This window comes from Mustela nigripes, chromosome 13 (assembly GCF_022355385.1).
Source record: "Mustela nigripes isolate SB6536 chromosome 13, MUSNIG.SB6536, whole genome shotgun sequence".
Lineage (NCBI taxonomy): Eukaryota > Metazoa > Chordata > Mammalia > Carnivora > Mustelidae > Mustela > Mustela nigripes.
Window position 1 is genome coordinate 109,475,729 of NC_081569.1, and position 13,620 is coordinate 109,489,348.

The window sequence follows — 13,620 nt, forward strand, 5'->3', positions numbered from 1 at the left end:
ACCCTGAGATCATGACCTGAGCCGAAGGCAGCGGCTTAACCCACTGAGCCACCCAGGTGCCCTGGTGGATCTAAGTCTTAGTTAGGTATTTTTGTCTACCTCTGAAAAGGTCACTGTTTCCTTATCCATAGTAGGAAAGCCTCTGGGAGTTAACACCTTAATTTCCCCATCTGTAAAGTAGGGGGTTAAAACTTCATCAGAATTCTTTTAACTCGAAGATTCTAAAGATTTTTTTAGAGCTGAGAATACTTTTGTATATTTAGAAAGGCTGTTTGCATTCTTTTTATTTAAGTTCTACATTTGAACCTTTTAAGGAGGGAAGAGCCTTTGTGGAAGCCCACGTAGGGGTTACTCGTGCGTAATGGACTCTTGGTTATTTGGGTCAGCCTACTTCCTACAGAAGAGTATTTGGTTCCATTTCCATAGTTTCCATCCAAAGCCATAGTGCATAATGGGAAGGTAGATTAAATAAGCAATATGCATTTGGGTTTTTGTTTGTTTGTTTAAAGATTGGTTGATGTCAGAAAGAGAGAGTGCACAACCAGGGGGAGAGGCAGGCTCCCAACTAAGCGGGGAGCCGGATGTGGGGCTCAATCCCAGGACCCTGGGATCATGACCTGAGCCAAGGGCAGATACTTAGCTGACTGAGCCCCTGTTTTGCTTTATTTTTGAAATTTACCACTAAAATATTGAAATAACCAATTTTGTAGTCCATTTGCATTACAAATGTTAGATTTATGTTATGATCTAGATAATAGTTTTTAAGTTAAATAGGCAGGACATTGGTCTTAAATAGGAATTAGGACTTGATTGTTTTTAAATAGGTAAAAAGATTTGGGTCATAAAACTTTAAATGAGCATGTAGCAAGCCATCAATAAATGTATGTTGAGGGGTGCCTGGGTGGCTCAGTGGGTTAAAGCCTTTGCCTTCAGGTCAGGTCATGGTTTCAGGGTCCTGGGATTGAGCCCCACATCGGGCACTCTGCTCCACAGGGAGCCTACTTCCTCCTCTCTCTCTGCTTCCCTCTCTGCCTACTTATAATCTCTCCCTACCAAATAAATAAATAAAATCTTTTTTTTTTTTAAGTATGTTGAAAGAACAGGGATTAGAAGAAATTCGGTTTTTTGTTTTTTTTTAAGATTTTATTTATTTATTTGATAGAGATCACAAGTAGGCAGAGAGGCAGGCAGAGAGAGGAAAGGAAGCAGGCTCCCTGCTGAGCAGAGAGCCTGATGTGGGGCTCGATCCCAGGACCCTGGGATCATGACCTGAGCCAAAGGCAGAGGCCTGACCCACTGAGCCACCCAGGGGCCCCTGAGGTGATGTTTTAATGTATTTATCTAACCTTCCCTGTTTCTAATTTTTAACAGAACCTGGTAATAATAGATATGCATTGGATAAAGCTGAATTCTTTGAGTCAGTTACATTTCAGACACGGTCTTTATTTTGTTGCTTTTTCTGGCATTTATCAAAGGTATAGCTATCCATATTGAACCCCTAGGTGTTAGGTAAACAGTGATTTAAGTCTGTAGGGTTACTGATGAAGATGAATGAAATTCATACTCTTTTTAATGAGGGGAAGGGAAAGGAAATGCTTTCCTTCCTGCCTGTATTCAGCTTCCAAATACATTTTCATTTCCAGGTGGCTATACGCAAACAGGAGATTGAAGACAAACTCAACTCATGGGTTGTGTTCAGTGAAAAAAATAAAGAGATGTGCGCATGGCTGGTGCAGATGGAAAACAAAATTCTGCAGATTGCAGATATTGGTATTGAAGAAATGATTGAGAAGTTACAGAAGGTAAGCAGGAGTACCCCCAGGGTAGGAGTCACGACTGCTTCGGAATTTTCCGCCTTCCCTCACAGGCTCAGAGTGGCATAACGTTACAGATCTAGTTCTAATACCCTTGCAGAACTATGAGAGCCGTTCTCACTGTCTTGTTCCTTCTCAAGAAAAGCTGATAAGTGAGGATCCCAGAGAGACGGGAGATGTGGGACCGTTCGGGTGAGGGAAGGTGCTTGCTGGGCTTTCTCTCGGGAAGTCTGGCTCTCTGAGTTCACACCCGCAGCGTGTGTCACAACCAGACTTCTCTGCTTGTTGCTCTGAAGGCTTGTTCCTCGCCAAAAGGGCGGGGCCAGCAGCAACTGGGCTTATAATTCTGAAAGGGCCACCAGGCACCACAGGGAAAAGCAGAAAGAGCCTTCTTGGGGCACCTGGGCGGATTAGTCCATTGGGCATCGGCCATCGCCTCAGAGCGTGATCCCAGGGTCCTGGGATCGAGGCCTACGCTGGGCTCCCTGCTTAGCAGGGGAGTCTGCTTCTCCTTCTGCCTCTGCCCAGGCTCAGGTGCTCTCGCTCACTCACTCTCTCAAATAAATAAAATCTTTAAAAAGGGGGGCTGCCGTTCTTGGTGCAGTCATCCAAAAAGGCCCTTAGTGATATTATAGGCTAATTTAGTTACACTCCATTGCCCTCAGTGACCTAGTAGGTTAGATTTGAACAAATCTGGGAGGGGAAACCAGGGCTACTGAATGAAGAAAGTAACTACTGGGGGCACCTGGCAGCTCGGGTCTTGATCTCATGGCACGGAGCCTACTTTCAAAACCAAACCAAACAAAACCCGTAATGACTGCCTTCTATATTACACATGTGCCAAGTGGGCGTGGTTTAACTGTAGCTACTCACTGACCAGTTGCATTCACAGGTGTGAGAAGTTTTTGGAACTTTTTCTTTTAAGAGGCAGCTGTATGCTTGTAATTGGCAAAGAAATGAGTTTTTAGTAGTAACTGAAGCTTTGTGTTTTGGTGCTGTTGCCAGGACTGCATGGAAGAAATAAACTTGTTTAGTGAAAACAAGTTACAGTTGAAGCACATGGGTGAGCAGCTGAGGAAGGCCAGCAACAAGACAAGAGCAGCTGAGATCGAGGATAAGCTCAACAAAGTCAGTGACCGCTGGCAGCATCTCTTTGATGTCATCGGATCAAGGTGAGAAATGGCCTACGAGTCATTCTTCTTTCCTAGGTGCAGTGATTACTTCACAGATGGAGAATCTCAGCTCAGTCTTCCCCTAAGACAATCCAGCCATTTCATAAGCTTAGAGAGAAAGGCAAAATTTGGTAAAAATGAGTGGAAATTCTTATCTCAACATTTTAGGAAGATCGTATTTTAGCACATGACCTTTTAATATTTTTTTCAGCTTAAAATTTCATACCAAGTTAGGTTTCAGCGAGAGTTGGAAATTTAATATGGGAAGAGATCCTTGAAGAGGTTCCGTTTAGAAATTTTAACTCTGCTTGAGGATTTGCACATCCCCCCAAATAAAATTATGCCTGCCTGTTGCTTCTGCTATGTGGCAAATGAAATAGGTCAGGACCCGGGCCTGATTCCTAGATGCTGGTCTGCAGGTTCCTGACCATCCTCCCTGCGGGGCTTTGGCCCACTCAAGCCAGGGGTCCTCCATATGTATGTGCTCAGTGCACCAGGCCCCGCTGGACATCTGGGCCTAAGATGTGGATTGGAGAGACATGTCTGTGGCCACAAATCAAAGTTAAATTCTCTAGTACAACCTTATCGGAAATAAGACCAGTAATTTTATCTCCCTTCACAAAGTAATGAAGATGATGCCACCCCAAGCTTTTTTTTTTTTTTTTTTTTTACACAACAATTCATTTAATCACTCATTCAGTCAATACACTTTGATTGGGTGTTGTCTGAGTGTTGTGCGCAGAGATGGGAATTCAGCACTGGCAAGGCTGGACTCTGGCACCCCACCCCCAGCCCCAACATGGGGAAAGTGAAGGACGGATGCCTCTCAGTGGTGCAGGAAGTCAAGCTCAAAAGTGTAGGTGCTGGGGCGCCTGGGTGGCTCAGCAGGTTGCCACCCCAAGCTTTTAAAGGCCTTTTGTCTTCAAATTCTCTCTCCAAAGACAGACCCCAACCAAAGTGTTTTTTACGGGCAACCTGACATACAAAGAAGAGGGTCACTCAGTTCTGGGACCACTCACGTGGTTCTGTGTTTACACCAGCCGGATGAGTCTTTCTCATAACATACAAAGTGGAATACACAGGAGAATCTGTAAGGAGGGTGAAGAATTAGGGAGTAATGAAAATAAGATACTCTTAATAATTTGGCATTTATTTCCTTGACCTCATTGTTACTGTAAACCCTAAGTGAACCCATTCAATCAGCAAGGGCGCCAGGTTAAGTGCTGTGAGAATTTACTGACAGGAAGTAAGATGGGTCAATTACGTTAATGGGAGCAGCTGTAAAGCCAAGTGGTCTGAGAGCTCAGAGCTCTTCTTTCTGGAGTGGGGGTGGGGATTAGGAAGAGCCTTACAGAAGAGAGGTGTTACCAGATGGTCCTGCGCGAGAGGTTGGGATCCTTGAATGTTACTGGTAGCACCGATAGACATGTGTTGTGAGCAGAAAGGTACAGAGTTGGGCATCTGGGTGCCTCTGACGCTTAAGCGTCTGCCTTTGGCTCAGGTCATGATCCCGGGTTCCTGGGATTGAACCCCTCCAACTCTCTCTGCCCCTCCCCCTGCTCATGCTCTTGCCTGCTCTCTCAGATAAACGTAAAATATTTTTTTAAAAAAGGTACACCAGGGCACCTGAGTGGCTCAATCTGTTAAGCATCTGCCTTCAGCTCAGGTCATGATCCTGAGGTCCAGAGATCAAGTCCCACATCAGGATCCCTGCTCAGTGGGAGTTTGCTTCTCCCTCTGCCTCTTCCCTGCTTGTGCTTTCTGTTTCTCACTCACCTTCTCTCTCAAAATAAATTTTTTAAAAATCTTAAAAAAAAAAAAAAAAAAGGTACAGAGATAGGGCAGCATGGAAATCTTCCAGGAAATGATGAGAAGCTCTGTGGGCTCAAATAGAGGAGAACAAGCCGAAGAGGTGGGTTGGGGCTAAAGCTTAGAAGATCTTCAAACTCAGCTGAAGACTGGGCCTCGTAAGTCAAGTCTGACTCATTCATGGTTCTCTAGCAGTTGAAGGCCTGCTGTAGACAAATATTAGGGTGATTTGCCTGGCAGCATAGGCTGGGCTGAATTTGACTTCTTTTTGTGCCAGTTGGAAGAAAAAAAAAAAATCCATGGCGGTAACCCAAATAAGGATTAAGAGCGCAGGTTTTGAGCGCATGTCCTGACTTCTCACTTACTTACGGCAGAAACTTGAGTCGTACCTAACCCTTCTAAGCCTCGGTTTACAAATCTGCAGAAAGTGTCTAACAGCACCGCTGTGAGGGTAAATGGCATGTCTCGCGTGTGGCGCAGGACCAGCGTGTGGGAGCCAGTATTTACTGAGTGGCTGTTATCACTGTCCTTGTTCAGACTCTAAGACAAAGTACCACGTCTGTTGAATGGGAGGAGGAGTCCCTCATTTGTGTCTAATACTGAGCGATCTCTCCTCCGTGAGACCAGTGTCTTGGACTGTCTTATTTCCAGCGCTTAGAACTGCGCCTCGGATGCTTGTTGAAATGAACATTCCAGTGCATGAGAATGTGATCGTTTCTGTTGGATGAATTGTGTCTAGTACATCGTTGTTGACCTTGTCCTTATGTCCTAAGTTGTCTTGGGCACCTGGCACTGATGGAGGGTATGAGGACATCAGACCTATTTATGGCTCATCAGGAGGAAGGTCTAGATTATGCTTCCTGAAGACTAGAGTCACAGGCTGTTCTTAATCATTCATGCTTTGGTTCTCTGTAACTTTGGAGTTTAATAGACTCTTTGCTTTTCCTCTGTTCTCACTGGCTGCCTGTCTTCAGCCAGTTCTTTGGTGGGAAAGAGATAAAACAGCAAGTGAAATTTCATTAGTCATCTTTGAGGGAGCAATTGGCAAAGTAAGGAGTTGAAATAATAGGAAATATATTGGCTGCCAGCTATATTCTTGACCATGTGCTTTTTATGTACGATTGCACGTAGTCCTCTTTGTAATTCTGAAAGGTAAACACCGTTAGCCCATTTTATAGATAAGGAAACTAAGACACTGAAGATAAGTAACTTGCCCATACTTACATAGCCAGCACATGAGGCCACCAGGGCTTCAACCCATAGTTGGTATTGCCTCCCTGCTACCCCAGACTCTTCTGGTTTATAATGAGTAGAGTGAATGAGAGCCTAATCTCTCAAAACTGAAAATGGAGTAACTTGTCTTACCTTAAAGCAAAAAGCAGGTGAGACAAATGGCTGAGAGCCTAAGAAACTCCGAGCTGAGTTTGCCCTTCAGGTGAATTTGTGGATTGAGGCAGCGAGCTGGGACCTGCTGTCAATCAGCCTCATGTAGAATTAGCTGCTTGTCTGATCTCTGACACTGATTACATGTTGGGTCCTACGCAGAGGCATCGCCACTGGGGAAGAGGGTTGGGGGCCCAGGCTGCAGAATTTAGGTTTGAGCGGTGCCAAGCCAAACCTGTAGCCCTGCAGGATGCACAGGCCATTAGCCCACAGAATTGTGGACACCATTTCACCGTCCCTCTCCTGCTCACGGTGTTCTGCTTCACCCCCGTAGCTGCCGAAGCATTTCGTAAGTAAGATTTGGAGGGAAACCCTGCATAGGTAAAGAGCCTTATGACCTCAGGACTTTAAGTCCAAGCATTTAACTTCAAAGTTTAGAATGGTGTTTAAAAGTCTATGACCTTAGGGTGCCTGAGTGGCTCAGTGGGTTAAGCCTCTGCCTTCGACTCAGGTCATGAACTCCGGGATGGAGATCAGAATCATAGAATCAAGCCCCTCATCGGGCTCTCTGCTCAGTGGGGAGCCTGCTTCCCTTCCTCTCTCTCTGCCTGCCTCTCCACCTCCTTGTGATCTCTGTCTGTCAAATAAATAAATAAAATCTTTAAAAAAAAAAAGTCTGTGACCTCAGTAAGTCAGGTTTAATCATTGAAAAAGAAAAAAATGAGGTTTATTTAAAGGCCTGTTTTGGGCATGTTCTCAGCAAAATAGAGGTAAATTTCAGAAGACTTGGTAAAATATTGAGATAGGGTTACCTAAAAACATTGAATTTCTGACCTCTTCAAGTAGTAGGCTTCGTGATGGGATGGACAGAGGAGAAACCAGTGTTGTTTGTTTTGGAAGTCAGCTTCCTTGTATAAATCCTTTTCCTTCTCGCCACAGTCCTGCAAGGGCACTATCTTCAATTTTAGCGAGAGGCACACTGCAGGTCATAGAGGGTAAATTACTGACCCCAGGGCAGAGGGGATTCTGCTGCACAGGGTGGGGATGGCACCAGGGGCGGGCTGTCGTGCTCCACCGTGCACCCCACCTGGGCTCCTTTGAGACCTGGCCTTTTCGAGGTGGATTATTCGAATTTTTTCTAAAATGTAGAACTCAGTGTGGAATGTACTTGTCTACTCCAGAGCAGTGAGTTCTCAAACTTAAACATGCAACAGAATATAGTGGCTCATGAAAACCTGGGTTGCTGGGCTCAGAGCTTCAGATTCTGTAAGTCTGGGTGGGGCTGAGAATGAGCATTTCTCCCAAGTGCCCGGGTACTGGCCACAGCGCTGGTCAGGGCAACAGAGAGCTAGAGTGAGCAGCAGGGCAAAGTGTCACCACGCTGCCCCATGAGTCAGAGATGCTGGACCTGCCACCTGCTACAAACAAGTCTTGGGCCCCCTGTGGGCCCTGGTCTCCTTGTTGATAAACCCTGCACGAGAGCGTAGCAGAGGAAGCAGGACAGTGATGGGTCCGTCCAGCCACACACACTGTTATCTTCTGGCGCGGTTCACCATGGTTGTATGTAACAGACGAGCAGGGCAAGCTCAGACCCAGACCACAGTTCTTCCTCTCCTTTTAAAGTGTTCTTCAGCTTTTATAAAATCAAAGCAGAGAGCCGGAGGGCTGCAGTTCCAAAATAACCGACTAATCAAAGGGAGCTGGGGAGCCTTTGTCAGTCTTAATGCTGATTCCTCACATACAGTTACATGGGCCCTGGTGTAGACATCAGAATTCACAGTAACTGGCTCTCCCTCAGAATTGCTGTAGGAGCTTCTAGCATTCTCATGGGCCTTGGGCAGCTTGTATTTGTAACATCTCACCACTTTAAAAACATGCTGTTCATGGACGCCTGAGTGGCTCAGCTGGTTAAGCGTCTGCCTTCGGCTCAGGTCGTGATCTCAAGGTCCTGGGATCCAGCCCCACTTTGGGGGGTCCCTGCTCAGCAGGAAGCCTGCTCTCCCGTTCCCCCTGCCTGCTGCTCTCCCTGCTTGTGCTCACTTGAGGTCTGTCAAATAAATAAATAAAAATCTTTTTTAAAAATGCTATTCATTTCATCAACAGAAGGGCCATTTGTTTTGGTGGGAGGGGTTGTTTGGGGCGGGGAGAGGTTTTTTTTTTTGTTTTTTTTTTTTTAAGATTTTATTTTATTTTAGAGAGAATATGAGTTGGGGAAGGAGCAGAGGGAGAGGGACAAGGAGACTCTGCACTGAAGCAGAGCCCAGCGCAGGGCTGGATCCCATAACCCTGAGATCATGACCTAAGCCAAAATCAAGAGTTGGACACCCAACCAAGCCACTCAGACCCCCAGAAAGGCCACTGGAAGCACTGTATATTTTTTGGCAAATGGTGTGATTATTCTAGAACCCAATCTGATCTGAAGACCAATATTAATTATATGCTGCTATGCTTAATGGACAAACTAAATGAAGAAAGATAACTTTTTTTTTTTCTTTTTAATTGAAGCTATAGGGGCACCAGGCTTGGCTCATTGGGTAGAGCTTGCAACTCTTGATCTTGGGGTTGTAAGTTCAAGCCCCATAGAGGGGGCAGAGGCTACCTAAAAATAAAATATTTTAAGGGTTGTCTAGGGTGGCTTAGTTAGTTGAGTGGCTAACTCTTCATTTTGGCTCAGGTCACCATCTCCGTGTCGTGCTATAAGCCCCGCGTCGCCGGGCTCTGCACTCAGCGCGGAGTCTGCTGGCCCCTTTCCCTTTGCTCCTTCCCCCACTCCATTTGCACGCCAGCTCTCTCTCAGCTAAATAAAATCTCGTTTAAAAAATAAATCTCCTGGGCGCCTGGGTGGCTCAGTGGGTTAAGCCGCTGCCTTCGGCTCAGGTCATGATCTCAGAGTCCTGGGATCGAGTCCCGCATCGGGCTCTCTGCTCAGCAGAGAGCCTGCTTCCCTCTCTTTCTCTCTGCCTGCCTCTCCATCTACTTGTGATTTCTCTCTGTCAAATAAATAAATAAAAATCTTTAAAAATAAATAAATAAATAAAATAAAAAATAAATCTCCTTAAAATTTTTGTTTAAAATTTATTATAGCTATTAGCTCCTCCTTCCCAATGCTCTCTTAGATAATATCCTTGAAAACAGACCCCACAAAATGTGAATGCAGGAGAGACCACTAAAGAAGTTCTCAGAACTACCAGCATGTTCGACCCTCCGTTTTATTTTTTTTTTTTTAAGATTTTATTTATTTATTTGACAGAGAGAGATCACACGTAGATGGAGAGGCAGGCAGAGAGAGAGAGAGAGGGAAGCAGGCTCCCTGCTGAGTAAAGAGCTGGATGCGGGACTCGATCCCAGGACCCTGAGATCATGACCTGAGCTGAAGGCAGTGGCTTAACCCACTGAGCCACCCAGGCACCCCTGACGCTCCATTTTAGAGGGGGTAGGTAGGCTACCTATTAGTGGGAGCACTTTGGGCGCAGGATGAGGGACAAAAGATGCCAAGTTCACTTGCTTTAGCCAGCAGAGACCAAAGGTCTGAAAAAAGGATCCTGCCCCCCCCAACACACACACACCTCCCCAGCGTCCTGCCCTCAGTGGGACTCCTCCCAGAGGAAGACTTCAGTCTGACATTGCTCACCTGTGCCTACGTTGATTTCAGAAACCCAGTAGTTGGACTCCCTAAAAATCCATCTACTTTTGTTTCCCAGAAACTTCTCACCATTCATTAATCACAGCCTTTACTCCGTCCTGTGTAGCAGGAGCCCTGTGATGACAAGCAAGTCTGTGTCTTTGGCAAGTCACTCTGGCTGGTTGTGGAGCCTCTTCAGAGACATGGGGCCAGTAGGCCAAGGGGAGTGGAGCCTCTTTTTTAAAGACTCTAGCAGCATGTGTGAATGATCTGGGCAGTGGTATCCATGCCTAAAACAGATGGGACAGCTAAGTGGAAAGACTTACTCCAGAATGTTTACATGGGGTATTTTTTTGGTGTTGACATCATTGATGATTGTAATTTTCTTTGTGCCTATCCGTATTTTCTGATGTTCATTACAGAAAAGGGAACATGGTTTTGTTTTGTTTTGTTTTTTTAATGTAAAACTATGTCATCAATGTTTTTACCTTTCGCCTTCATTTCTCTAAATGGTAGAGACTTGGCACCATTGAGCCAGTGTTGGAAGGAGGGATTTATTCAGACATGCTCCCATAGGATCCCTCCCTGTTAGACTAGATAGTTGTCTCAGCATCAGAAGGATCAAGGACATGAAAAGAAACTTTTCAACTAAGCATAATTTTCACATTTCACCTTCCAATATGAAAAGCCCCCCTGTTGTATAATAGTAGCAGTTAAAATGTTGTCATTTAAACTTAGCAGTTATTACCATGGCAACTGCGGGTTGGGATTGCTTTTCTGTCCCTTGCAGAATGGGCAGGGAGATGTGTGCCTTTTAAATTGATAAAGTTTTTCATTGCTGTCTTTTTATCTGTATTTTCTCAAGGTTATTTTGGGAGACCAGACAATGCTGCTAGTCATAGAGTTGACTTGCTACAGCCTGATCCAGTAGGACTGGAAGGGCTTAGAGATTTTAGCACAGGGAGAGCCAGATGTGAGATTGGCCTCCCCACTTCCATTTTCCTTCTGACCAGCCTGATCATTGCACCTCTGGAGTATGGGGTTGCTGCTCCTGGAGCCTGCAGAAATGCTTTGCTGAGGGTTGGGGCACTTCCTCGAGGAGACCACAGCCACCAGTGTGCTCAGGGGACAGTGGCACCCCGCAGCATCAGCAGGTCCAGTGTGCTAGGCTTTGGGGACCGTGTTTAGCAGGTCCCAGGGACAGTTAAGTATGTGAGCACAAGTTAGATGTTGCATTTGGAGGAAGTATTTCTAAATCTGCTCTCCCTGATTTCACTGGTGTAGAATGTGTTCTCTGTCTTTTAAGGTACGGATGTGATAATTACTAAATGTTGGTATTTAGGGACCTATGAAAAATGATTGATATTGTTGAGACTTAAAATAAGGCTGAGTGAGCCTAAAAGGGACTGGGCACAAACCAGCGGTGCTCTGGTAAACAGCCACTTGGGCTCTCCTAGAGAAACCAGGGTTAGGGATGTGGAGAAATTTTCAGAGACATTATGGGAAACCCTGGGAGGAGCTACCAAGGAAAACTGCAAAATTTCTTCCTCTGCCAAGTCTTGAACTCCATTTGTATTATAAGATAGATATACACAGAGCTATCCCCCCCCCCCCCCCCAAAAAAAAAGCAGAGTAATGGACTCAATGAACTCTCTGCCTTCCCTAAACCAAGATGCACAGGGTTAAAAAGGCAGGGCAGAATCCCCCCCCCCCCCCCCGAAATTTCTTCAGAAGGACCCAGGAAGGCATTCCTGTTGCACTCAGGGCCTTCCAATTTCACCCTTTTTTTCAAACCTGAAACCAATTTGATTTGAAGACAACAGAAATCCTCTTTTCCATGCCGCAAATGCGAATGTTTCTTCCCTCGGTTTACAGCACTTCATAAATAACCCATAACCAAGATAACACTGTGACTTTCTTCCCCCAGCATCGCAATCCTGTAGCGTCAGAACAAAGACTGTGTGTGTATGTGTGCTCGAGAGAGGAAGGAGTGGAGATATTTGTTTATTGCCAGGGAGAAAACGGAGATTAAAACATGCACTGAGCGGGGAGGCAGGTCGGCTGCCTTCCTGGGGGCGCTGCTTTGTGGCCGGGAGCCTGCAGGAGGGCGGCCGCCGCGGAGGATGCTGAGTACAGGGATGGAGCGGCCGGCCGCAGGGGGAGGGGCTGCCTCGGCCAGGGAGGTGGAGAGGCAGCCGGGAGCTCGGAGCTGCCGCTAACCGGGAGGAATGGTTTTTTCGCATCAACAGTAAGTGCCATTTCAGCCATCAGCGCAGCATATGGTCGAGGGGCGGCTGCTCTGTCTGTGTGTCTCGCTCCCTCGCTCCCTTGCTCCCTCGTGTTGGTTACAATAGGAGTGACCGACAACGACAAGAGATGGTGGCTGTGGAGTGTGTGTGCTCTGCCATTAGGGGGATGGGTGCACGCCTGTGTCTGCAGTCAGTCTTTGACAAGCAGGGGACAGGGGTGATGATGCTATGTGGAAAATGGAAGTCCTCTGGCGACATCAATGCTTCGGAGAGGCGATTAGCTCAAATATCTCGTGATGTCCATGCCCCCCCCACATCAGGGCTTCAAGATCTTGGAGTAATCGATTATCTTACCATAAAGCTGTTCAGTCATTTAAAAAGATGCATGTGTACAGAATCTGTACAGTGTTTTTAAGCAACTGACAGCTGCCCCACAAGTTTGAGTATCTGTTTGCTTTAGCATAAATTCAGATACTTAGTCTCATTTTCCTTAGCATTTTTTTAAGTTATGCTGTCCACATTGGCATGGGATTTTTTTAAATTTATGATGATCTGAGGTCTTCATAGTTTAACTGTAGACCTTTTAGCATGTAGAAAATAGGACTGAAATGTAAATTCTTCAATAGAGATGAATTCGATAATAAAAGCCTCCATCATACATTGTAAGACTTAGGTCTGATACACAGAATGATACTAACCAGACTTGATTTTGTTTGTTTTGGAGACAGAGTAGGGTTCATAAGTATTCTGTTCTGATCTGTCGCTATTAATATAAAACTTTAATTCACCTTGATGATTTTCTGCACTTCTACCCATAATCCCTGCAAATGATCTTCTAATTTGTAGCTACTCATAGCAAAAACTCTTAATTTTGTTTGTTTCATATGAAAATGTTTCAGTTCTATCCAGATCTTCCCCTAATCTACACAAGTGTAAAATTTTCCCTTTGCACCAAAAAAATGTTGCTTTTCTAATCCTCGGGATTAGAATTCAACTCAGGAAATCGCACTTATTTTTTCCTGGGGAAATATGACTTACTGAACTACACGGGTGAGCAAGGTTGTTGAATGCACCTGGGTAAGAGATCGGGAGCTACAGAAACAAACTGCCGGGGGGGAGGGGGTTGATGTCATGCGATGTCGTGGTTGCTTCCCTGGGCCAATAAGCTGGATTCTGAACGGCTTGCCTTGTTTGCCAACATTAACTCGAGATTTAAATTTGTCCAGGAGCGATATTAACCAGGCCTAGCATGGAGGTTGGTTGCCTGGGTTGGCAAATGACACATACTTCTTGGCCTGGGAAAGGTGATAATTAGATTACAGTATCTGTATAGAATACAATAATACAGACTCCACAGTACAGCTGATGGTTCCTAGAGTAAGTTGTACCGTGATTATCTGAAAAAAATGTGGTTTTTAAAAATTAATTCATTTATTTGATAGAGAAACAACTTGAGAGGGAACACAAGCAGGGGGAGTGGGAGAAGGAGAAGCAGGCTCCCCGATGAGCAGGGAGCCTGATGTGGGGCTCAGTCCTGTGACCCTGGATCATGACCTGAGCCAAAGGCAGAT

At 45.5% G+C, this 13,620-nt stretch overlaps 1 protein-coding gene across 15 annotated transcripts in view; it reads left to right on the forward strand.

Moving 5' to 3' along the window:
• The window catches only part of SYNE2 (spectrin repeat containing nuclear envelope protein 2), a 331,267-nt gene that overhangs the window by 289,314 nt on the left and 28,333 nt on the right, over positions 1-13,620 (forward strand). For 13 of the 15 annotated variants that reach the window (XM_059373366.1, XM_059373365.1, XM_059373360.1 and 10 more), the window contains 2 exons: positions 1,644-1,802; positions 2,820-2,986. In XM_059373366.1, coding sequence (XP_059229349.1) covers positions 1,644-1,802; positions 2,820-2,986 — 326 coding nt within the window. Of the gene's footprint in view, positions 1-1,643; positions 1,803-2,819; positions 2,987-11,822; positions 12,049-13,620 lie in introns of those variants that run through there. The other 2 variants (XM_059373368.1, XM_059373369.1) reach the window with 2 other exon arrangements.